Here is a 25,214-nt window from a genome sequence, read left to right on the forward strand (position 1 = left end):
TTTCTTACTATCTTTGACACAGTCAAAGGCTAGGGTGCTGTTTACATGAGCTTCCAGGTCCCTGACTAGTGAATCAGCTTTTAGGGGTGTTTTATTGGTGACATAGCTACCCAGGGTGGCCAACTTCATAAAAAGTTCTACAATGCATTTCTTGGCAGTGAGTTTTAAGCCATGACTTTGGCACCATCTGTCTGTATTAGACCTTTCTGATGGGTGTTCTCTTCTTGAGAGGGTATTCAATGACTGCTCCCTGTTTGCAATCATCTGCAAATTTGGTCAGCCAGAGGCCTTTGATATTGGCTTTGATCTCGGAGAAATATATGCCAGAGAGGAACGGGCCAGCACAAAGCCCTACGGGGCTCCACTGGTGACCAGCCTCTCTGTGGAGGCGGCCTCACCAATCCTAACCTCTTAGTCCTATCTGTGAGCCAGCTAGCTATCCAGCATGTAATAAAGGCCTGGTTCCATACATATGTTGACAAAGCCCGACTGGGGTATTGTATCAAATGCTCTAACCAAATCTAGGTAGTATACAATACTTTCCGCTGTTTTTGAAGAAGTACATCACGTTCAGTAAGCATAAACTTAGTGTGACAAAGCCAAACAATATGGAGCCATGTCTGGAAGTCTTCTACGTCCTTGCTGATAATAGTCATGATCATAATTCTTTCCATGACTTTGCAAACAAGACTAGGTTCATAGGTAGGTACTAGGCTATCGGCCCAAGGGCTTACGTAAGCCTAGCCAACAAGGTTCCCTGGCTTACGACACCCAAGAAAGTTATTTTGCTGTGCTCCTGTCAAGCAGAGACACAGAAGTGATCCCCGGGGGTCTATTTCCTATTTCCCATCCACTCATCAAGATTTTTCTTGAAGACTGCTAATAAGGAACTTTGCTTGACATAGATGGTTAGCTTGTTCCAGAGTATGGGAAGTCTCTGGGACAGGAATATATCCCTCCAGCATGTCTGTTTATTGTGGTGACAAGGTTTAGGTCCCTAGAGCGTGTAGCTCAGAGGGATTGAGATTTCTTTAGGTGTAGCATGTCCAACAGCTCTGGGTTTGACATAGCTTTATATGTTAGGCAGACATCACCTCGGAGTAGGCGGTATGCTACGGAGTAAAGCTGGAGTTTTTTGAGACCGTCAGTGTAGGGCATCTGTTTCAGGCCAGTAATCCTCTTTGTGAGGTACTCCTGTGGCCTTTCCAGCTGCTGCAGATGTCTTTGGAGGTACATTCCAAAAAGGGCGTTGAGTACAGGGGAACAATGACCTCTCTTCCTAGATGAGAATCCTTGTGTGAAGAGGTGTATAAGGTAGAGGGATTTCCTGACTACTGTGGCAATGTGATTATCAAAGGAAAGACTGCTGTCCACCTGGGTCCCAAGGTCTCTTATCACACATTCGGCATTAAGTAGACTGCCGCCTATGTGGTAGTTCATGGGTACAGAGTTTTTACCAAAGGGGATGACAATGCACTTTTTGGCATTGAGCGTGAGGCCATGGCTCTGACACCAGGCATCCGTCTCAGTGAGGCCCTTCTGTAGGATGTTCACATCATTTGGGGACTCAACTATGGCTGCTAGTTTAGAGTCATCTGCGAATTTCGTTAGCCAAAGGCCTTCTGTGTTAGCCTGTACTTCAGAGAAGTAGATACCAAACAGGACAGGTCCCAGGACTGAACCCTGTGGTACTCCACTTGTCACTGGTTTGAAGTCAGATTTGGAGTCTGCAACTTTTACAGTGTGGGTTCTGTCAGTGAGCCAATTGGCAATCCATCTTGTGACGTAGGGATTTATACCTAGTTTAGTGAGTTTAGCTATAACTCCAGACTGAGGGATGGTGTTGAAAGCCTTGGCAAGGTCAAGATAGTCTGCGTGAACTACCTTACCCTCGTCTATAGCTTTGGTGACTGCCTCAAATTCGATCAGATTAGGAGGCAAGATCTGCTTTTCACAAACCCGAACCGGGTGGGTCCAGAGTTTGGAGGTTACCAATGTCTGTTTAGGAGTTCCATGACGATACGTTCCATGGCCTTACAGACCAGGCTCGTCAGGCTAATAGGGTGATAGTTCCCGGGATCAGTGGTGGCTCCCCCTTTGTGGAGTGGGATAACTGTTGCTGTGCACCATTCAGTGGGCATAAAGCCTGATGTGAGACTATGATTGAACATGGTGCTTAGGTGAGGAGCCAGTTCATTCTGAAGTTCATGCAAAACGCAGCCTGGGATGTTGTCCGGTCCCATGGCTGCTGTGTTTCTGGCTTTAGAGAGTGCAGCTTTACCTACTTAATTGTGATTACAGGGACTCTGCATTCTTCCTGAATAGATGTGGGCCCTTTATGGGGTGAGGGGGGGGGGGGTAAAGTTAGCAGTGAACCTATCTGCCAGGGCGTTGGCAATATCAGTTAGTTCTGTAATTTTCGTGCCATTTCCAGGATTTGATGAAGGTCCTCTATTATAAAAGGGGAAGACTGTCAAAGTCCTCCATTCTCTTGGAAGAAAGCCTGTTTAATGACTACTGCTAAACAGTGGCTCCAACAGTCCTGATAAGTCGTATTTTTGCTGTTCAGGAGGCATCCTCAGATGTTATCAGAGCCCGTTCAGGCTGTGTTCTTGTCTTTAGTGACAGCAACTAGTATATGCTCCCTAGTTATACTTGGAGGGTTTAAGTTGGAGAGTATTTCTTGAGGGATGGTTAGAACTTAATTTGTCTGCTAAGAAGTATATTATATTGTCAGACTCAATGTGGCACCATTAACCACCAGTTCAGCACATTGCCATGTGCTACCCTTGAGTTTTCTGACATAGCTGAGAGTAGCCTTATGGTTATGTTTCACCTGGGAGAGCTTCTTAACATCAATGCTGGCTTTCTTCGACCTAATTAGCCCTCTTAGATGCCTGAGAGTTATCTTTATGTGAATTATCCTTCCTGGTTTTTGCCATATTTTTTCCTTTCATTAAATATCCTGTTTAATTAGGGATTCCGCCAGGGCAGTTAGCTTCAGGAGCTAATTCTGGTAGGCACAGCAGCCCAATGACATGATGCTACAAAGTTTGAGAGAAATTCAATATAGGCTGCTTTGTTCTCGGGGTTTGGAGGGGCACTCAGTTTTGACAAACCATCACCTTATGAAATGTAGTTTGCCTTAAAATAGTTTTTAACTTTTACTGGGGTTTCAGAGTTGATTTTGATTTGGAAGGAGACAGCTTTATAATCAGACCTTACCAGGGAGGATGAAATACTGGAGGAAGGGGGGTGGCAAAGTTCTCCCATATTTGTGAGTGCAAGGTCCAATATGTTGGCATCTCCAGTGGATGCATTCACTATCTGCTTAAGGGCGTTTGTATTTAGAAAGTCCAGTAATCTCCATGCCTGTGGATTTGAGGCCATGTACAATTCTCAGTCTACAGAAGGGTAATGAAAGTCTACCATGAGTAGGGTGTTAAGTTGGATGGTTAACTATCTCCAACAGATCCAAGTATGCAATGTGAGCTTCTTCAGACATGAAGGGTGACCTACAGCTGGCTGGGATACAGTACGGGATTTTGTCTAAGGTGATGACGGAACTCCAGCATGTCATCCTGTTTGACCAAACTAGAGGCAAACCTCGTTACTGATGTATATAGAGACACCTCCACTTTTATCCCCCGTTTGTGTAGATGTTAGTCAAAGTGAGGAAGGCTCTGAAACCTTGCATTTCAGGAGTAGTCTCTGCTGCTTTAAACCATGCCTCAGTAACTGCAGATGCTTATGTTCCACAGTGTGAGTAGGCCTTGGTGTAGTTTTTTATTTAGGCTCCTGATATTGAGCAGTAAACTTCAGGCTCAGTTAATTTTATTTTGCTATGTTCATAGGTTTAATTTGGCATTGCCTAAAAAAAAAAAAAAAAAAAGGGCTATGGGGGTGAATAAAGCTTTAGTCAGCATTCAAAATCTTACAGGGGACGTGCAGACCATTCTTGGTAAGGCAATGTGGTTTGTTAACCATGTCCTAAATGTTACAGGGGACGTGCAGACCGTTCTTGGTACGGCAATGTGGTTTGTTAACCATGTCCTAAATCTTACAGGGGACGTGCAGACCATTCTTGGTAAGGCAATGTGGTTTGTTAACCATGTCCTAAATGTTACAGGGGACGTGCAGACCATTCTTGGTAAGGCAATGTGGTTTGTTAACCATGTCCTAAATGTTACAGGGGACGTGCAGACCATTCTTGGTAAGGCAATGTGGTTTGTTAACCATGTCCTAAATGTTACAGGGGACGTGCAGACCATTCTTGGTAAGGCAATGTGGTTTGTTAACCATGTCCTAAATCTTACAGGGGACGTGCAGACCATTCTTGGTAAGGCAATGTGGTTTGTTAACCATGTCCTAAATGTTACAGGGGCCGTGCAGACCTTTCTTGGTAAGGCAATGTGGTTTGTTAACCATGTCCTAAATCTTACAGGCGGCGTGCAGACCACACTTGGTAAGGCAATGTGGTGTGTTAACCATGTCCTAAATGTTACAGGGGCGTGCAGACCATTCTTGGTAAGGCAATGTGGTTTGTTAACCATGTCCTAAATGTTACAGGGGACGTGCAGACCATTCTTGGTAAGGCAATGTGGTTTGTTAACCATGTCCTAAATGTTACAGGGGACGTGCAGACCATTCTTGGTAAGGCAATGTGGTTTGTTAACCATGTCCTAAATATTACAGGGGCGTGCAGACCATTCTTGGTAAGGCAATGTGGTTTGTTAACCATGTCCTAAATGTTACAGGGGACGTGCAGACCATTCTTGGTAAGGCAATGTGGTTTGTTAACCATGTCCTAAATCTTACAGGGTACGTGCAGACCATTCTTGGTAAGGCAATGTGGTTTGTTAACCATGTCCTAAATGTTACAGGGGACGTGCAGACCATTCTTGGTAAGGCAATGTGGTTTGTTAACCATGTCCTAAATCTTACAGGGGCGTGCAGACCATTCTTGGTAAGGCAATGTGGTTTGTTAACCATGTCCTAAATGTTACAGGGGACGTGCAGACCATTCTTGGTAAGGCAATGTGGTTTGTTAACCATGTCCTAAATGTTACAGGGGACGTGCAGACCATTCTTGGTAAGGCAATGTGGTTTGTTAACCATGTCCTAAATGTTACAGGGGACGTGCAGACCAATCTTGGTAAGGCAATGTGGTTTGTTAACCATGTCCTAAATGTTACAGGGGACGTGCAGACCATTCTTGGTAAGGCAATGTGGTTTGTTAACCATGTCCTAAATGTTACAGGGGACGTGCAGACCATTCTTGATAAGGCAATGTGGTTTGTTAACCATGTCCTAAATGTTACAGGGGACGTGCAGACCATTCTTGGTAAGGCAATGTGGTTTGTTAACCATGTCCTAAATGTTACAGGGGCGTGCAGACCATTCTTGGTAAGGCAATGTGGTTTGTTAACCATGTCCTAAATGTTACAGGGGCGTGCAGACCATTCTTGGTAAGGCAATGTGGTTTGTTAACCATGTCCTAAATGTTACAGGGGCGTGCAGACCATTCTTGGTAAGGCAATGTGGTTTGTTAACCATGTCCTAAATGTTACAGGGACGTGCAGACCATTCTTGGTAAGGCAATGTGGTTTGTTAACCATGTCCTAAATGTTACAGGGACGTGCAGACCATTCTTGGTAAGGCAATGTGGTTTGTTAACCATGTCCTAAATGTTACAGGGGCGTGCAGACCATTCTTGGTACGGCAATGTGGTTTGTTAACCATGTCCTAAATCTTACAGGGGACGTGCAGACCATTCTTGGTAAGGCAATGTGGTTTGTTAACCATGTCCTAAATCTTACAGGGGACGTGCAGACCATTCTTGGTAAGGCAATGTGGTTTGTTAACCATGTCCTAAATGTTACAGGGGACGTGCAGACCATTCTTGGTAAGGCAATGTGGTTTGTTAACCATGTCCTAAATGTTACAGGGGACGTGCAGACCATTCTTGGTAAGGCAATGTGGTTTGTTAACCATGTCCTAAATGTTACAGGGGACGTGCAGACCATTCTTGGTAAGGCAATGTGGTTTGTTAACCATGTCCTAAATGTTACAGGGACGTGCAGACCATTCTTGGTAAGGCAATGTGGTTTGTTAACCATGTCCTAAATGTTACAGGGGACGTGCAGACCATTCTTGGTAAGGCAATGTGGTCAGTTAACCATGTCCTAAATGTTACATGGGACGTGCAGACCATTCTTGGTAAGGCAATGTGGTTTCTTAACCATGTCCTAAATGTTACAGGGGACGTGCAGACCATTCTTGGTAAGGCAATGTGGTTTGTTAACCATGTCCTAAATGTTACAGGGGACGTGCAGACCATTCTTGGTAAGGCAATGTGGTTTGTTAACCATGTCCTAAATGTTACAGGGGACGTGCAGACCATTCTTGGTACGGCAATGTGGTTTGTTAACCATGTCCTAAATGTTACAGGGGACGTGCAGACCATTCTTGGTACGGCAATGTGGTTTGTTAACCATGTCCTAAATGTTACAGGGGACGTGCAGACCATTCTTGGTAAGGCAATGTGGTTTGTTAACCATGTCCTAAATGTTACAGGGGACGTGCAGACCATTCTTGGTACGGCAATGTGGTTTGTTAACCATGTCCTAAATGTTACAGGGGACGTGCAGACCATTCTTGGTAAGGCAATGTGGTTTGTTAACCATGTCCTAAATGTTACAGGGGACGTGCAGACCATTCTTGGTAAGGCAATGTGGTTTGTTAACCATGTCCTAAATGTTACAGGGGACGTGCAGACCATTCTTGGTAAGGCAATGTGGTTTGTTAACCATGTCCTAAATGTTACAGGGGCGTGCAGACCATTCTTGGTAAGGCAATGTGGTTTGTTAGCCATGTCCTAAATGTTACAGGGACGTGCAGACCATTCTTGGTAAGGCAATGTGGTTTGTTAACCATGTCCTAAATGTTACAGGGGCGTGCAGACCATTCTTGGTAAGGCAATGTGGTTTGTTAACCATGTCCTAAATGTTACAGGGGCGTGCAGACCATTCTTGGTAAGGCAATGTGGTTTGTTAACCATGTCCTAAATGTTACAGGGGCGTGCAGACCATTCTTGGTAAGGCAATGTGGTTTGTTAACCATGTCCTAAATGTTACAGGGGCGTGCAGACCATTCTTGGTAAGGCAATGTGGTTTGTTAACCATGTCCTAAATGTTACAGGGGACATGCAGACCATTCTTGGTAAGGCAATGTGGTTTGTTAACCATGTCCTAAATGTTACAGGGGACGTGCAGACCATTCTTGGTAAGGCAATGTGGTCAGTTAACCATGTCCTAAATGTTACAGGGGACGTGCAGACCATTCTTGGTAAGGCAATGTGGTTTGTTAACCATGTCCTAAATGTTACAGGGGACGTGCAGACCATTCTTGGTAAGGCAATGTGGTTTGTTAACCATGTCCTAAATGTTACAGGGGACGTGCAGACCATTCTTGGTAAGGCAATGTGGTTTGTTAACCATGTCCTAAATCTTACAGGGGACGTGCAGACCATTCTTGGTAAGGCAATGTGGTTTGTTAACCATGTCCTAAATGTTACAGGGGACGTGCAGACCATTCTTGGTAAGGCAATGTGGTCAGTTAACCATGTCCTCCCAAGCTAGCAAATACTGGATCCCCTTAGAATTACACCATAAAGACAGCCAAATGTGAAAATCAATCATCTTTTGCTCATATTGGGGCATCATTCTCAGTGACAGTAATATACTGCTCAATGCTAGCCTCATATCAGCCTGAGACACAGTCCATCAAGTCTCTCTTCATACAGTCCAAGGATATACGTCTTGTTATTTACACCTACATGGACTATGTCACACTGATATCTGTGGTGTAATTACTTGATTATGTGCACGATTTGATGGATCCTGGCTCCAGATAAGCAACTAAAAGTTAACTTCTCCTTGTTCAGAAACTCCTGCGAAGCAAGTTTGCTTGCCTTAAGGGCTTAATGTTTGGAGGTCCATTGAGTGTTGCTGTATTTGTCGTATTAGGCGTGTGTGTGTGTGTGTGTGTGTGTGTGTGTGTGTGTGTGTGTGTGTGTTATTCCCCCACCCCCCACACTTTGACAACGGATGGTGTATTGAATATCTCTATGTGTGCGTTATGTGAGGTGTGTGTTGTCTGTGGTTTCCACAACTTCATGTGCGTTTGTATGCGAACGTTTAGCCTCTAATGTCATTGTGAAAGCACACCTCTCGCATACTGCGTCTGCTTCTTTAAGGATTAAGTGGCTGTCTGTAAACATGAGACAACTGCTACATTGTCTCACAATGCCCATTTCCATCAAGCTGGCTACAGAGAAGTTAGGAAACTGCATATCCATAGTGAGCCTCAAGGGGGTCTGTAAACATGAGACAACTGCTACATTGTCTCACAATGCCCATTTCCATCAAGCTGGCTACAGAGAAGTTAGGAAACTGCATATCCATGCTGTCCAGTCCTTTGAATAGTGAGCCTCAAGGGGGTGGTGTATTGGGGTTACAAGACTATTAAGTGTGCTTTGTTGGCGCAGATTAAAAAGGGTGCTTTTACTGTGGCAGATTATGCTAAACAGTACTAAATTCTACTAACTTTAATGTTCACACAATACTAAGAGTGCTTTATTGGGGCAGATTACGCTAAACAGTACTAAATTCTATAAACATCAGTGTTTACATGATACTAAATTCTAATAAATCTAAAGGTATTGCCACTCAATGCCCAACTAGCTGCTCTAAGCTTGTCGATGTACAAGGCATTGGCTCTGTATTTACTGCTTTACAGAGTACAGTTTTATGGACAGTCCTACAGGGAAATTTTATTTTCTAGGAGGGATCTATGGAAAACAATGAATGGAAAGAGTACTTAAAACAGCTTTCACAACAGACAACAGCAATGAAAAAGGAAAAGGAGGGGGCTATGGAAATCAGAATACCATAAAGGGCAAATGCCAGGGGCACAGCCTTGCACAACCATAACAGAAAAGTACTGGAGGGCTGGGAAAATTTTCAAGGAAGAAGCAGCCTAGACTAGAATGTGATCCAATCAAATGAAACCAATACTGGAGGCCTTTCAGAAACTTTAGCTCAATGCTTCCATGGGGGTGGGCAGATGCAAAGAACAGGGGGGAAAAGTCACTAGAATGCAAGTTTTAGCAGGTAAAGCTGTTACAAAACTGTAGTATTAAAACTGGAATATCAACAACTGCAAAAACATGGCAACACAATCCTAGACAAGAAAAAAAAACCTCTCATTACTGAATTCTACTATAGTTTAAGGCACCAGACTATGCAGAAATTTACCAGTAATACTGTTAATGGAAAAATGCAGTTACAAATAACTAAATAAAGATAAAATCTGGCAGTATTCCACAGTTCTGCTAGAACTATGAATAAAACTGCAAGACTAAGGCCCAGCAGGGTTTAATATACAAATGATTACCTTATACAAGTGATTCTGTTTGCAGAGATAGAAGTGCAGTATAACACAGAAAAACAATTGTCCCAGAAATGCAAATTACGCTACAAGACTAAGGTCTCAGAATGAACTAAAAATGCAAACAAACATTGGGGGGGCAAAAAAACTACAAAGTAGTATCATCACACAGGTCATTATAAGTCCAAATTAAACATTTAAGAACTGAAATAAAAAGCTTTTTTTCCTCTTTCATTTTTGATGAAAAGCTTGTTACTCGCACTTCAGGGCTTTCCACACCTCTCCAGGTCTTTCATAATCTGGTCGATTTTCCTTTACATTTTTAAAATTTCTTCTTTGCTGGCATCCAGACCATATACTTACTAGCTAGTAACTGGATTTTACCCCTAAAATTAATTTCAATGGCACTCCTTTTTCTTAGTTTCTGTTTTCCTGCTGGAAAAGTTGGAGTTAAGCTGTTGATTAGTGTGCAGCCATACTGGAAAGTCCTTTAGAGGGACTTTTTTTTTTAGTCCATCCCTGGGCTCCCTGCACCATTATTTTTTAGACCAGCACATCATTTATGGAAGAAGTTCCCTTGCAGGCTGAGGAAGTAAGGCCTTTATGCATTAGATATTCTTCCGAAAACCCCCGCAGCTGAAGGGACACCCTTGCTGGCCCTGCGTATGCAGCCTGATTACAGTCTGTGGCTTTACTTGTTGGGGTGGGGGGATTAGTTTTGTAAGTTCACTCTATTTAAGAGGCATTTTGAAGGACAAATTGGATGTCTGTTGTACTTTACTGTTGCAGTAATGACTCTAAGGATTTCTAGGCTTGGAGAAACTTGAGGCCAGCCTGAATACCAGTGACTTTTACCCCCCCGGCCAGAGGCAGACCTTTCTGGCTCAGATCATAACAGACAACTTACAAAATACTGCTCTAGGGCCTCACTCCAGGGAGCTTGGAGTACACATGCCTTCTTCCCACTGACAGATCTATTTCTCTGTGCCTTTCTTTCTCTATATTTCATCCTAAGGGTACTACAGAAAATCAGGGAGGATAGTCTGAGGGGGATCTGAATAGCTCCCCTTTGGTGTAGGCAGCACTGGTTTTCCATTCTCTTCAACATTGCCAATAAAGAACCACTGATGCTTCCTCTTAAAGATGGACTTCTTCAAGCAGAACAAGTGGTCCACCATTCATCCCCAAAAAAGACAGTCTAAAGGTGCTAGGGTGATGACCTGAAACCTCTACTCCCAGACAGTTATTTATAAACTTCATACAAATCCTTAAGGAAACCATTAGACCAAGCACCAGAAAATCTTACATTTCAAAATGGTTAACATTCCCTCAGTAGTGCATTGAAAAAGGGCAACAGCCACTGCAAGCCACACTGCTCCAGGTCTTCAGCTACCAAATAAAGCCTTACAAAAGTGTAGAGAGACCTAATCTGTAAAGATCCATACTCCCGCCATCTCAGCTGTAAAGACCCATACTCCCGCCATCTCAGCTGTAAAGACCCATACTCCCGCCATCTCAGCTGTAAAGGCCCATACTCCCGCCATCTCAGCTGTAAAGGCCCATACTCCCGCCATCTCAGCTGTAAAGGCCCATACTCCCGCCATCTCAGCTGTAAAGGCCCATACTCCCGCCATCTCAGCTGTAAAGGCCCATACTCCCGCCATCTCAGCTGTAAAGGCCCATACTCCCGCCATCTCAGCTGTAAAGACCCATACTCCCGCTTTCTCAGCTGTAAAGACCCATACTCCCACCATCTCAGCTGTAAAGACCCATACTCCCACCATCTCAGCTGTAAAGACCCATACTCCCGCCATCTCAGCTGTAAAGACCCATACTCCCGCCATCCCAGCTGTAAAGACCCATACTCCTGCCATCTCAGCTGTAAAGACCCATACTCCTGCCATCTCAGCTGTAAAGACCCATATTCCTGCCATCTCAGCTGTAAAGACCCATACTCCCGCCATCTCAGCTTGCCAGCCTGCTCATACTTCCATTTTTTTCTCATCACACCATTAAAGAGTTCCTAAACGGAATCCTTCATTTGAGACCGCCAAGAAGGAAGGCCCTTGCTCGTTCTTGGCACCTAAATTTTGTCTTGGAGAAGCTAACCCTACCCCCACCCCACCCTTTGGGATGCTGAATCGGCAGACATGAAGTACATCACCTAGAAAACTGTTCTTTTACTGGCCCCACACTTCTGCCAGGAGAATCTAAACTACAAGCCCTTACATGCCGGGAACTTCCTCTCATTTTCCATAAAGACAGGGTTACATTCCATAACAATCTATCCTTTATGCTACAAGTGTTTTTTATGCTTTAACTGAATCAGTTAACCTTCCGGTCTTCTTTCACAACCTTCATAAAAGAGAAAGAACACTGCACTCAAGATTCTTCTTTGATAAAAAAAAAAAAAAAAAAAAAACAGAGTCTGCTCGTCTGTTCTTGGCATTTGGAAAAGTAAAGTGGGAAAGTCAATTAAACAATTTCTAAATGAATTGCTAATTGCACTGCCTTCTGTTGCAAACAGCACAGAAAACCAACATCAGAAAGTCTCTGAACACACTACCCTAGTGCAAAGCTTGCTACCACTGCCTTCCTTGCAGAAGTGCCTACCCATTTTAGTCTGGAAGCAGCAAGCTGGGTCTTCTGTCCATACTTTCTCAAAACACTACAGTCCAGCTGATGCTTCTATGGCCAAAGCAAGATTTGTCTCAGCTATTCTGCAGAGACTTATCTCGTGTCCATAATTGTCCATCCACCCCTTTCACTTTAAGCTCAGAAAAATTTCCTGGAATTAATTACTGCAACAGTGAAATAAGGGCGGCCACGGTGGTGCAGTGGTTAGCATTGTCGCCTCACAGCAAGAGGTTCTCCGGTTCGATCCTCGGCTGGGGTGCCTTCTGTGTGGAGTCTGCATGTCCTCCCTGTGGTCGTGTGGGTTTCCTCCGGGTGCTCCGGTTTCCTCCCACATCCCAAAGACATGCCGCAGGTGGATTGGACACTCTAAATTGGCCCTAGGTGTGCGTGTGAGTGTGCCTTCTGTGGAAGGTTGGGCGCCGGGCTGGCAACTCGACACTGTAAAACTCCACTGCCATTCAATGTGCGGACAGGTGATCCGCTGTGGCGACCCCTAACCGGGATAAAGCTGAAAGAAGAAGAAGAATTACTGCAACAGTGAAATAAAATAAACTTAGTAGAGCTGAGTATGCATTCACTACAAAAGTAGATGCTATGGTATCTTCATTGTTGCAGTGCCTATTCCATCCCACTTGCTGCCCTTCTTCCTGAACCAGGATTGGAACAGGTACCCTTCTTTATAACTTTGGATATATATATATATATATATATATTTTTTTTTTTTTTTTTTTTTTTTACTACTCCTAGTTAAATCCCTTTCCTTTTAAAAATTCAACCTTTGGTCCAGGGGAAGCTTCTGGGTAAATCATGCTCCTGGCTACAGTGAAGCAACTGGGACTCCAGTTAAGGACAAGTAAGACTTGAAGGTATTGCTGTCTGATGACCATTTCTACCATGATGAACTGACATCAGAAGGGATGGCTGTCCATTGGACTTGAGGTAAGTAGTCTCTGGTATTACAGATGGTCTTGGGTTTCTGTCAGCAAGGAAATCCAAGGAGTAATTACCAGAACAGTGAGGTCACTCAAACATCCACATTTACAGTAAGTACCTAAACAACTCTACTGTCCAGTGATTATGAATGATCATGTCTTAATACTTCCCTGATACAAAGGACTGTGCTTAGACTGCGGTTGAGGCAGATCCACACGTTGCTTCTCAAGGGGGGGGGGGGGGGGGTGTCACAAAAGTAACGTCTTCATCTGGCCAAGGCTCAAGGGCTCTACTGTCACTTTTTTTATTTGGAAGGGAGTATACTTTTTCCATCCTATCCTACACCTTAGCATCTTTATGAAACATACCTAGTATCATGTTCAGGTTGATGACATTCTAGGAAGCAATGCCTTGACACAAAGTATCTGGATGAGATTTCATTTCCCCAGTCCAAGAATGTACTAAGAAAAGGACAAGCTTCTTCCATTTTATGACATGGATCTATGTCCCTTTTGATTCCCATGTCAAGAAGGGCTCATAGAACAAGAAACACTTCTCTGTTATGGACTCCTGAGAGAAAGATCTACGCATTCCTATAAAACAGACTGACTGGAAAAGAATCTCTGGGGATAGGATACAAACCCTCAGTGCAGGAATAAGACCTACACTGGGCACTGGGTTATATTCCCTAATGGTGCACTCAGTGCTCCACTGGCTCTTATCTCACTAGGAGTCAAAAAACAAACGCAGCTCTTAGGACAGAAGCTACCCAAAAGAGCCTGATCTATTATTTTTAGTGAATCTGTAACTCAAGGGAAACCTCAACAGTTATGGGCTCATTCTCCAAAGCTGCACCAGGGAAACTGAGGGCATGTTCTGCAGAGGGCAGCAGGCCAACTATATGCTTATGTACTAGCAAATGCTCCTTAGACAGGTCACTGGAGTCGTGCCACTCTGGTCATCATGATGGGCATCAGTACACAAGAGACAAAGAGCTGAGAACCAGGGAAAGGCAGAGACGGGGACCACCAGGAAAGTATACCTGTTTAAAAGAAGAAGCCTCTAGCCACACCAAGGCCTTTCAACCCACTCTCTCCCTTCCTAATGTCTGCCTAGGCTCAATCGTGGGACCTTCGTCCTGATCCCCATCTACAGAATTCACCCTGTGAAATTATGAAAGGCATCAAACTTCTGCAGGCTCTCTCTGTTAGAAATAGAGCCCTGCTCATATCCTAGGTGACTCAGATTTAATTAGCTGAACAGCAGTAAGCATTTGAAGGTCTGAAGCCATGAATTCCATGCCACTCTGACAGTGTTGGGTTTGTTTTGCAGCATCACCTCCCTCTGGGAGGGACAGAGATCTGAAGTGTATACCAAACATACAGGGATTTGGCAGCACCAGCCTCAAGGATGGTGACGTACTGATCACAGTCACACAAGCAGTGGATGTGCCCAACTCCCAGCCTAGCCTTCAGAGGGACTAATTTCACAAAGATCTGTCTCAACAAAAGATCTCAAAGGCTCTAACCAGCAAGCAATAGCTAAAAAACAAATGCCCTGAACTAAAGTCACAGATAAAACAAGATCATATGATCCTTAACCTTGTGGTGGGAAGTTCTGGGGTACATAGAAAGACTCCTGACATTTGTCAAACCGAAGTGGAAGGGAGGGCAGACATCTAAGGGAAGAAATATCAAACTAAACCAGTCACAGTATATGTAGGATTTGTGCTTGTGGCCTTAACCTAAGCAATAGAGGTACACTAGATTCTTAAATTCTCTCAGCATCTTCTGGATACAAAAACAGGCCTAAAAAAGACGTGTTTCTTCCATGGAGACCGCAAGGAATCTAACTACAATTCATGAAACTAAGAAAGCAGAGCAAATCCAGTCATCAAGCTGCAGAAAAGTGTGAAATGCTGTTTTGGCCCTTCTTAGGAAAAAACATTTATCAGTATGGAGGGTCCTCATTTACATGATTAAGTCAACGAGAAAAGTGCAGTTGTGTACACTTAGCATAAATGGAGATGTTAGAGTGCATTCACTGTTGCAGTCATTACCTGTGGGTTACCCCTGCTGTGGTAGTCCTCGGCTGGCCCGAATACCAGAGTCAATGTTTTAATGTCAGGTCAGCAGTGCTATACAGCAAGGCAACCAACATCATTACATCAGTTTTTCTTGCCCTAACTTGTCAGAAGCACAAGGAAATAAGGAAAAGTGGTCCTGATGGCTAAAAGCCACCATGGGAAACTTATGTCCCCTAAGGGAAAATGCTATATGGAGGGAGGGAAACCAGGACTGCAACAGTGAATACACTCGAACATCTACATTTATGGTAAGTGTACACAACTGTACTAGGTTCTTCATGTTTCACTATTGCAGTCATTACCTGTGGGAGAATTCCCAAAGCTGAGGAGAGGGGTGTAAGGATAGGTTAGAGTCCTAGACATGGGTCAGCAGGCCCTGCAGAACTGCAGAGGCAAACCCTGCCCTAGACTTAGGAAAAAGAGGTAGGTGGTAATGCTTTGTAAAGGTATGGACAGAGGTCCAGGTGGCCGCTTCCAAGATGTCCCTGGTGGGGACTCCTCTGAGGAAGGCTGTGGAACTGGAGGCTGCCCTAGTGGAATGGGTAGACAGACGTGGGGGGTTTCCATGTAGTCTGTAGCAGAAATGATACAGTGTGATGTCCATTTGGAAATGGGCTTCTCCTCTGCCCCAGGGGCAAAGCTGACAAGTAGTCGGTCTGTTTTTCTGAATGGTTTAGTATGGTCCAGATAGTATCAGAGTTGTCTGCGCACGTCTAGTGAGTGTAGAATTCTTTCCCCCTTGTTTTGAGGGTTGGGAAAGAAGGTGGGTAAAGTGTATGGCCTAGTTGAGGGTAACATCAGATACCACCTTGGGCATAAAGGAGGGGTTAGTCCTCAGGGAGACCCTGTCTGCATGGAAAATGATGAAGGGCTCAACAACCATGAGGGCCTGAAGTTCTGTTAACCTTCTGGCTCAGGTGACAGACAGTAGGAAGGCAGTCTTCCAAGAGAGGCATTTCAATTCTGTAGAAGCAGCAGGTCCAAAAGGAAGAAAGGTTAGTTTTTCTAGAACATAATTCAGGTCCCAAGGTGGAGTGGGAGGCCTTCTGGGAGGTCTGATATTAGAAGCCCTCTGAAGAATTGCTTAATCAAAGGATGGGCAGAAATAGCTGAGGCATGGCTTTTAATAGAGGAGAAAGAGAGGTCACTATTGAGCAACTCGGCTAAGTAATCAAAGATAAGAGGGATGGAAGGATTGGCGGTACTGGACACTTTGGACTGGCTCCAGGAGCAGAATCTTTTCCATTTCCCTGCTTATGATTTTCTGGTGCTGGGCCTTCTGGCCTCTGTAATGATGTCTAGGACCCTTATGCTTAACAGGGATTCCTTGTTAGCTTTTAAGGTATAAGCAATGCTGAAAGATTCAGAGTCTCTAAGTCTGGATGCTGTACCTTCCCCCTCACCTGGGTCAAGAGGTCTGAGATGAGGGGACGCTGCTTGGGGGGGGCTGTAAGGTCAGGCTGCGCAGTAAGGGGTACCAATGCTGGCTGGGCCAATCTGGAGCAATGAGGATGGCCTTTAGTCACTCCTCCCTTATTTTGATCAGTACCATGGGAATAAGGGACAGAGGAGGGAACACGTACACAAAGAGGGAGCTCCAAGGGAAGGTCAAGGCATCCACCTTCCACGCTAGGAGGTGATGCTCCCTGGTACCGAACTTTTGCAGTTGGTGGCTGAGGTGCGAAGCAAAGAGATCCAGTTCCAGAGTCCCCCACTCTTAAGTGATTTGCAGAAAGATTTCCCTGTGGAACTGCCATTCGTGGGGGTCCAGTAAGTTTCTGTTTAGGTGGTCTGCCAGGGTGGTGTTGACCCCTGGTAGGTATTGGGCAATTAGGTGTAGACCCATGGAGGTGGCTGTAAGCCAGAGGATCATGGCTAACCTGCACAGGGGGTAAGATTGTGTCCCTCCCTGTTTGTTGATATACCACATTACTGTGGTGTTCTGTTCTTATAAGAACCCTAAGATGGGGTTTGAAAAATCTCACAGCCTTTTGTACTGCCATCATTTCTTTCTGACTGATGTGCAAGTGAAGTTGCTGGGCATCCCAAAGACCTTGGGTGCACCTGCCTGTTAGGTGAGCAGCCCAAGCAATGTCTGATGCATTGGTGGTGATGGTCTGGCTGGTAGGGCAGAGGGTGAAGGAAGACCCTTGTTCCTGGCGTAGACCTCTGCCCACCAGAGAAATTCTGAACTTATACATGGGATCAGAGGGAGAGAGGTCTCTAGGGACTGTGCTGGCAACAAAGGTTCTTTAGATACCACTAAAGTTTTCTCATGTGAAGCCTGGCCAGAGGAATGTGAAGGATGCAAGATGCCATGTATCCCAGGGCTTGCAGGAACTGCCTCGCAGTGAGGTGACTTCTGGAAGACAGCTGGGTAAAGTAGAGAGGCAGGAAGTTCTGCTTTTCTGGGGATAGGAAGGCCATTTGGGATGCTGTGTCTAGCACAGCTCCCAAGAAAATGATCTTCCTGGTGGGCTTTTGCTTTGATTTCTTCTCGTTGATGGTGAACCCTAGGAAAGTTACGAGTCATCTGACAAAGAGAAGGCCCCGAAGTAGCTTTTCTTTGCACTCTGCCTGAATAAGGCAGTTGGTCCAGGTAAGGGTAAATCTGTATACTTCTCTGTCTGTAGAATGCTATGGCCAGGGCCAAGCATTTGGTGAATACTCTGGGTACAGTAGATAAGCCAAAGGGCAGTGCAGAGAACTGAAAGTGTTGCGAGCCTGCTTTGAACTGCAGGAATTTCCTGTACGATTCCCTGATGGGGATGTGGAGGTAGGCATCTTTTAGGTCCAGGGTCACTAGCCAGGCATTTTTTGTTAGCATAGGCAGCAGGTGCTGCAAAGTCAGCATTTTGAATCTGAGGACCAGCAGGGAGGTGTTCAGAATGGATAGATCCAAGATGGGGTGCCAAGTGTCCTCTTTTCTAGAAACAAGGAATAATCTGGAATAAAAGCCTTTGCCTGTTTGATCGGAGGGGAGAGGTTCTATTGCCTCCTGGGATATGAGAGTTTGGACCGGTTTCAATGTCTCTGCCCATTGATTTTGAGGCAAGTCTGGGTACCATCTTGGAATTGGGAGTTTGCTGAAAGAATTTGTATCCCTAAGAAATTATCTTTAAGACCCATTGGTCCTTTGTTACAGAAAGCCAACTGTCTTTGAAGAGGGAGAGCCTTCCTCCTAGCTTTTGATGAGTGAAGTGAGGGCAAAGGGGGAAGGGGGAGTCATTGAGAGTGTTTGCTACAGAAGGTTGGCTTAGAACTCCCTGCCTTAAGAAATGGAAGTGGTCCATTGTTTGTGTCTCTGCGGGGCTTACATTGGCCCTGTCTGCTAAGTGCAGGGAAGGCCCAGTGCTTAGAGGGAAAGTTCCTGCTGAACCTGGGAGGTTGAACTTGAAAGAAATCTTTTACTATTTGCATAGATTTTGCTTAGTCTTCCATCTTAGGCACCTTTTCTGCTTTTTCCCCACACAAGCGTTATCTAGACGTGCATCAACAAGTTTAGACTTGACATGATCAAGGAGAGGTCATTCCATCAGCCATGCATGTCTCCTAATGACAGATCCTGTCACTGCTGCCCTGCTAGAAGCTTCTAGGGCATCAAATCCACATTGTAATGAGTGTTTGGCCACTTGACAAGCAGAGTGCAGTAAATCTGCCAACTCTTTTGAATTGGCACAGTCAGGCAAGGTAGCAATCTTCTAGTTACAAAGTGATGTTGATATTTTAACATACTGAACTGACAACTGAGAGCTCTGATAGCTAAGGTTGCAGAGGTGTATACTTTTTTACCCCATCTGTCCAGAGCTCTGGAGTCCCTGTCAAAAGGAAGAGGATTCTTGGCAGAACTAGTCTTAGCTCCTTTAGGTCCCTGTGTAATGATCTCTAGATCTGCAGCAGGATTTCTGTACAGGTATTTGTGAGAATCCGGTACTCTGTAGTACCGGTCAGGTTTACTGGGAGCAGAAGGAAGGGCGTCAGGGGTAAGCTGGATTCATGGAAAACATCATCCACCACTTCTAAAACAGGGGGGATGGCCAGGGGTCTGTGCTGGGGCAGGTCCAGAAACTCTCCATGTCTTTTCTTAGACTGTGGGAAGTCCTGAGATTCCCACTGGAAATGTTCCCTGAGGGAGTGAAGGGTTTCCCCAAAGGAAAGGTCCTCTGGAGGGGAGGCAGAAGGGATGGATTCCTCTGCATCTGAATCCTCAAACAGTTAAGGGATGCTGTTCCTCTTCAATAACTGAATAGTCAAATTCCTCAGAATTCTGTTCTGTCATAATTTCTGCAGAAGGGTGCCTTTTACTTTTAGAAGTTGTGGCCTGACTACCCCGGATAAGGGAGAGGAGATCCTCCGCCATTTTAAGCATTTGTACCTGGGGTGAAAGAGCAGTAGCTAGAAGCAGATTTCCTAGGAGTGGCCGTGCTTCTAGGCCTGAGAGAATCCGTCGGTCTGAGAGAAATGGTAGTTGGATGAGAAGACATCCAGTTTTTGTCTATATTTGGTAGTGTGAAAGGCCTCCTCGGAAGCTGGTGCCTGCGTAGTGGGTCCGGACCCAACTGAGGCAGAGACAGTCAAAGGCTCGGAAGACGAAGATGATTTCTGCAGCATAATGGACTATGAAAGGGTCTCGGTAGAGGCCTGCGTAGACATCAAATCGGACATCAAGGGGCTATGAAAGTGCCTTACTGAATTCCGGAGAACCGACGACCTGATTAGCGGTGGTGTCGTCGGAAGGCTTAGCCTTGTGTGGTCTGTCTCCATCTTTATCTCTCTGTTTTTTTCAGAATGTCCACAGAGTGTTGGCTGATGGATGCCATATCGGAATGCGAAGATGGAACACGAAAATAACTGTCTATAGAAAGAGCTCTACGGCGAATAGTTCTTGCATTAGAGGGCATAGAACCTGCAAATAGGGATGATGTGGTCTGGGCCTAAACAAGTGAAGCAGTAAGAATGAAGTCTTGGTGTGGGATCTGCTTTCCATAGGCGAGACAATTGTTAACTTATTTGGACATCAGTTAGTGCAAGAAAAAAGGATCCCCAACGGGGTACTTAGCTTTAGACGTTTTCAGCTGAATTCAACTTCTGGTAGCGACCGACCTGCATGCGTGCAAACTGTTTCTTGCTACAGGCTCCACGGCACGAAAGACTGATGTAATGACATCGGCTGCCTTGCTTTACAGCACTGATGACTTGACGTCAGACTACAGGCGACTGCAGCTGACACTAAAAAACATTGACTCTGCTATTTGGGCCAGCTGAGGGCTACCACAGAAGGGATAACCCACAGGTAATGACTGCAACAGTGAAACATGAAGAACATCTAATGAATTCTGCTAAGTAACACCTGCCAATGAAACATTCAAATGAAAATGAGGACCTATCAAATGTCACTAATACTAACCTCCTTCACTGTTCCTTTACATGTTGCCTGCTAATCCTCTAATCCTTATCTACATACCATTCAAATGCCTCATCTTTTCAAGTATCATTAATGGATATACACCCACCTCATCGATAAGTAAAGCCTCGTTATTTACACAAGATCGCAGCTGGGCATGCTCGCTAATGACCTGCAGTGCCTCGATTAGCATTTCTTCCTTCTCCTCACTGTCATTGACTGTCTCAGTCAGGACGACTTTCAAGAATGGGAAGCAGAAAGCAAATGCCGGGGCAGACAGTGGAGAGGAGCCTGAGAAAATCAGGGAAAAAAAAAAAAACAACCTCAGACTCCTTAACGAGACACTAAGTTTAACTGCAAGGCAACATGCAAGCAAAATAAAAACAATAGGCTAATGCAACCAATTTAACACACCTACTTACAAAAACATCAATTTCGCTGTCTTTGCAATATGAAAAGTACAGTTTTGTACCTACCATAAATGTAGATGTTCGAAGATCCACATTGCTGCAGTCCTTACACTTGGGTAGTCCGCTGTCCTCGGTCGGCCCGAATATCAAAGTATTAGGCTGACGTCGGTCAAGGCGCTTAAGACTGACATCAGGACGTCAGGGTACAAATGCGCATGACCGACGTCATATCCTCAGTCTTTTCTTGCCCCAGATGTCAGAAGACCCTAAAAAGAAAGGTCAAAACCAAAAGACAGCAAAAACCAACCAACCACCCTTGCACTAATTATATGTACAATATATACAATATACACAATATTTACAACCCAACCCACACAACCGCCTCTAACTACAGAGGGAAGGAGGGAGGGATTGGACTGCAGCAATGTGGATCTTGAACATCTACATTTATGGTAGGTACAAAACTGTACTATGTTCTTCATCTCACATTGCTGCAGTCCTTACACTTGGGTAGAATCCCAAAGCAGAGGTAAGGGAGGATGGCAAAACTATAAAGCAGCAGGAGCTGCCAAAATGCCCTGTAAAATTGCAGTGGCAAAACCAGCCCTAGATTTAGAGTAAAGTGGAAGGTGATAATGCTTAGAGAAAGTATGCACTGAACTCCAAGTAGCTGCCTCCAAAATATCTTTAGTTGCCACCCCTTAAAAAGCTGTAGAAGTGGCAGTAGCCCTAGTGGAATGAGGCCTAATCCCAGCTGGAATCTCCTTACCATGATGGGAATAACAGAAAGCAATGCAAAACCCAATCCACTTAGAAATAGTTTGTTTTGACACAGGCTTGCCCTGAGAACTCAAAGCAAATGAAACAAATAACTGCTGAGACTGCCTGAACCCTTTAGTTCTGCTCAAATAATATCGCAACTGCCTGTGTACATCTAAAGTGTGCAAAATCTTTTCCCCTTTATTTTGGGGATTTGCATAAAAAGTAGGCAAATGAATAGTTTGGTTTAAAGCCACACTAGAAACCACTTTAGGCATAAAGGAAGGATTAGTACGCAAAGATACCCTATCCTTATGGAAAATTAAGAAAGGCTCAACCGCCATAAGGGCCTGTAATTCAGAAACCCTTCTTGCAGAGGTAATGGCCAACAAAAAAGCAGTCTTCCATGATAAATATTTCAACTCGGCAGTAGCTGCAGGCTCAAAAGGTTGTAGAGTGAGTTTCTCCAACACAAAATTGAGATCCCAAGCAAGAGTAGGAGCTCTACGTGGGGGTCTTATATTCTTTGCCCCTCTAAGGAATTGCTTGAACAAAGGATGAGAAAACAATGGTGGGTCACAGTCATAGTGAGCAGAAATTGCTGCAGCATGAACCTTAATAGAAGAGAAGGACAAACCTTTGTCCAGTAACTCAGTAAGATATTGAAGAGCCACACTTAAATTAGGCTCAGAAACATCAAATTCCTTTGCTGTACTCCAAAATAAAAATCTCTTCCATTTATCTGCGTACACTTTCCTTGTACTAGGCCTTCTGGCCTCCAAAATAACATTCAAAACTTGCTGTGGAAGCTGAGACCCTCCAGGGTTCAAAACAGAATATGCCAGGCTGTTAGGTGAAGAGAGTGAAGTTTGACATTGAGTAAATGACTGTTCTCCTGAGACAGCAGGTGTGGAATCAAAGGCAAAGGCCATGGAGGCTCCTGCACCAGACTTCTCAGTAATGGGTACCAGTGCTGTCGAGGCCAATCTGGAGCTATTAAAATCATCTTTGGCTTGTCCTGTCTGGCCTTTAGGAGTACCTTTGGGAGGAGAGGCAGAGGTGGAAAGGCATACACATGAAGATTGCTCCAATTGAAAGAAAGAGCATCCACTTTCCAGGCTGTGGGATGAAACCTTTTTGTGCAAAACGTTGGCAGCTGGTGGTTTAGTGGAGAAGCGAACAGATCTAGGTCTTGAGTTCCCCATGACACTGTCAATTTCTGAAATACATGAGGATCCAATTTCTACTCGTGGGGATCCATAATTCGTCTGCTCAACACATCTGCTAAGGAGTTCTGTGCTCCCGGCAGAAACCTTGCCTGAAGATTTAGCTGTAAACTGAGAGCAGTCTCCCACAAAATCATTGCTTGCCTGCATAGAGGATAAGAATGTGTTCCCCTTGCTTGTTGATGTACCACATGACAGTTGTGTTGTCTGTTAGAATCAACACCTGCCCTGGAAGAAGTAAATCCTTGAAAGCTATTAATGCAAATTGGACTGCTAACATCTCCTTCAAGTTGATATGTAGATGTTGTAGTCTGGCAGGCCACGTGTCTTGTATCCACTTTCCATTTAGATGAGCTCCCAAGCTTTGTCTGAGGCATCTGTCGTTAGAATCTGACTCTCCTCTGGCCGGGTCACAGAGAGTCCCTTGTTTAGGTGACATTCCTGAGCCCACCACAAAAATTCCTTTTGAATGCAAGGTATTATCTGAATGACAGTGTCCATATCCTGGCAGTGCTGTGTCCATACATTTTGAGATACCATTGTAGCTTCCTCATATGCAGTTTGGCATTGGGAAGCACCAGAATACAAGATGCCATGAACCCCAAGGCTTGAAGGACTGTCCTTGCAGTCAGCCTGGACTGATGAGACAATTGATGGAAGTAAAGGGAAAGATTCTTTTGTTTGTCCGGGGTCAAAAGGCCATCTGGGATGCTGTATTCAGTCTCACACCCAGAAAGCACATGTCCTGAGAGGGTACTAGACTGGACTTTATTTCGTTCACAGAATACCCCAGGCATCTTAGCACTGCTATCACATATTGCAAATGATGAAGAAGTTCGTCCTTCCTTGAGCCAGAATCAGGCAATCGTCCAAATAAGGATAGATCTGTATTCCTTTTAGCCTGAAGAAAGCTATCACTGGAGCCAGAACTTTCGTGAACACTCTGGGCAGTAGATAAGCCAAAGGGCAATGCAGAGAACTGATAATGAGAAGTCCCAGCCAAAACGCAAATACTTCCTGCAACTTAGCCTGATAGGAACATGAAGGTAAGCCTCCTTGAGATCCAGAGTTACCATCCAGTGATCTTTGCCCAGCAGAGGTAAAAGCTGTTGTAACGTCAACATTTTGAACTTGGGAATGTCCAGATAAGTGTTGAGGATAGATAAATCCAAAATTGGTCTCCACGTGTTCCCCTTCTTTGGTACTAGGAACAGGCGAGAATAAAATCCTAGGCCCACTTCTGGCAGAGGGACCGGCTGTATGGCCCCTATTTGGAGCAACAGAGAAATTTGTTTGTGAGCCTCTATTCTTTGCTGAGGAGGAATGTCTGGCATGCCTTTGAAAGGAGGCAAGGTATGGAAATAAAACTTGTAACCTTGGTGTATGATATCCAATACCCATCTGTCTTGGGTAATTAAACTCCAATTTTCCTTGAAGAGTGCCAACCTTCCTCCCAAAGGTGCTGCCAGACGAGAAGGCTCTGGCAGCTGAAAAGGTAGGTCATTGGGCCTGTTTACGAAAGGACTGGCCCCTGCCCTCACCAAGACTGTGCAGGTGAACTCCCTGTTCTAGGCCTGAAAGAGCCCTGAGCTCTGCCCCTACCACGCCTAGATCTACCCCTAGACTGTGAATCATAAGAAGGGTACGTCCACCCCTTAGCAGGCCAATTCCTACTAAACTTCGGAGGCTGAACTTGCAAAAAATCTGTAACAGTCTGCATAGACTTAGCCTTGTCTTCCATTTTCTTTAAGACTGCCTCCACAGGTGAACCAAACAACACATCAGACTGTAAAGGAGCATCTAAAATCCTTGTCTTAACATGGTCAGATAAATTCTGATCCCTTAGCCAGGCGTGCCTGCGAAAAACTGACCCAGTGGCAGCCACCCTAGAAGAGGCCTGTACAGCATCAAAACCACATTGTAAAGAATGCTTACCCACCTGTTCAGAAACATGTACCAAATCTTGTAATTCTTTACACTCAATACCTTCCGCCAGAGCATCTACCTTAGACTTCAATTGAGAAAGTAGATAGTTTTGATATTTCAACATGTGAAACTGGCAATTCAAAGCCCTCATAGCTAAGGTGGAAGAAGTATAGACTTTCTTTCCCCATCTATCCAAAGCCCTGGCCTCTTTATCTGGAGGAACCGGATTTTTTACAACAGAGGCCTTGACACCCTTAGATCCCTGACTAACAGTTTCTGGGTCCGCCCTAGGACTCTTATAAAGATATTTATGAGCTTCAGGCACCCTGTAATACCTATCCGGTTTAACAGGAGCAGGAGGCAAAGAATCAGGATTAAGTGAA

General features: G+C 44.7%; 1 protein-coding gene across 1 annotated transcript in view; it reads right to left on the minus strand.

Annotated features, from left to right (window-relative positions):
• GCN1 (GCN1 activator of EIF2AK4) overlaps positions 1–25,214 on the minus strand; it is a gene marked incomplete in the record, with an annotated part of 2,100,248 nt that overhangs the window by 1,419,079 nt on the left and 655,955 nt on the right. Inside the window, 1 exon segment of the mRNA XM_044068902.1 lies at positions 20,620–20,801. Within this exon segment, the coding sequence (XP_043924837.1) occupies positions 20,620–20,801 (182 nt within the window).

The sequence above is a fragment of the Protopterus annectens genome, chromosome 4.part0 (genome assembly GCF_019279795.1).
Source record: "Protopterus annectens isolate FY-2018-M chromosome 4.part0, PAN1.0, whole genome shotgun sequence".
Taxonomy (NCBI): Eukaryota; Metazoa; Chordata; order Ceratodontiformes; family Protopteridae; genus Protopterus; species Protopterus annectens.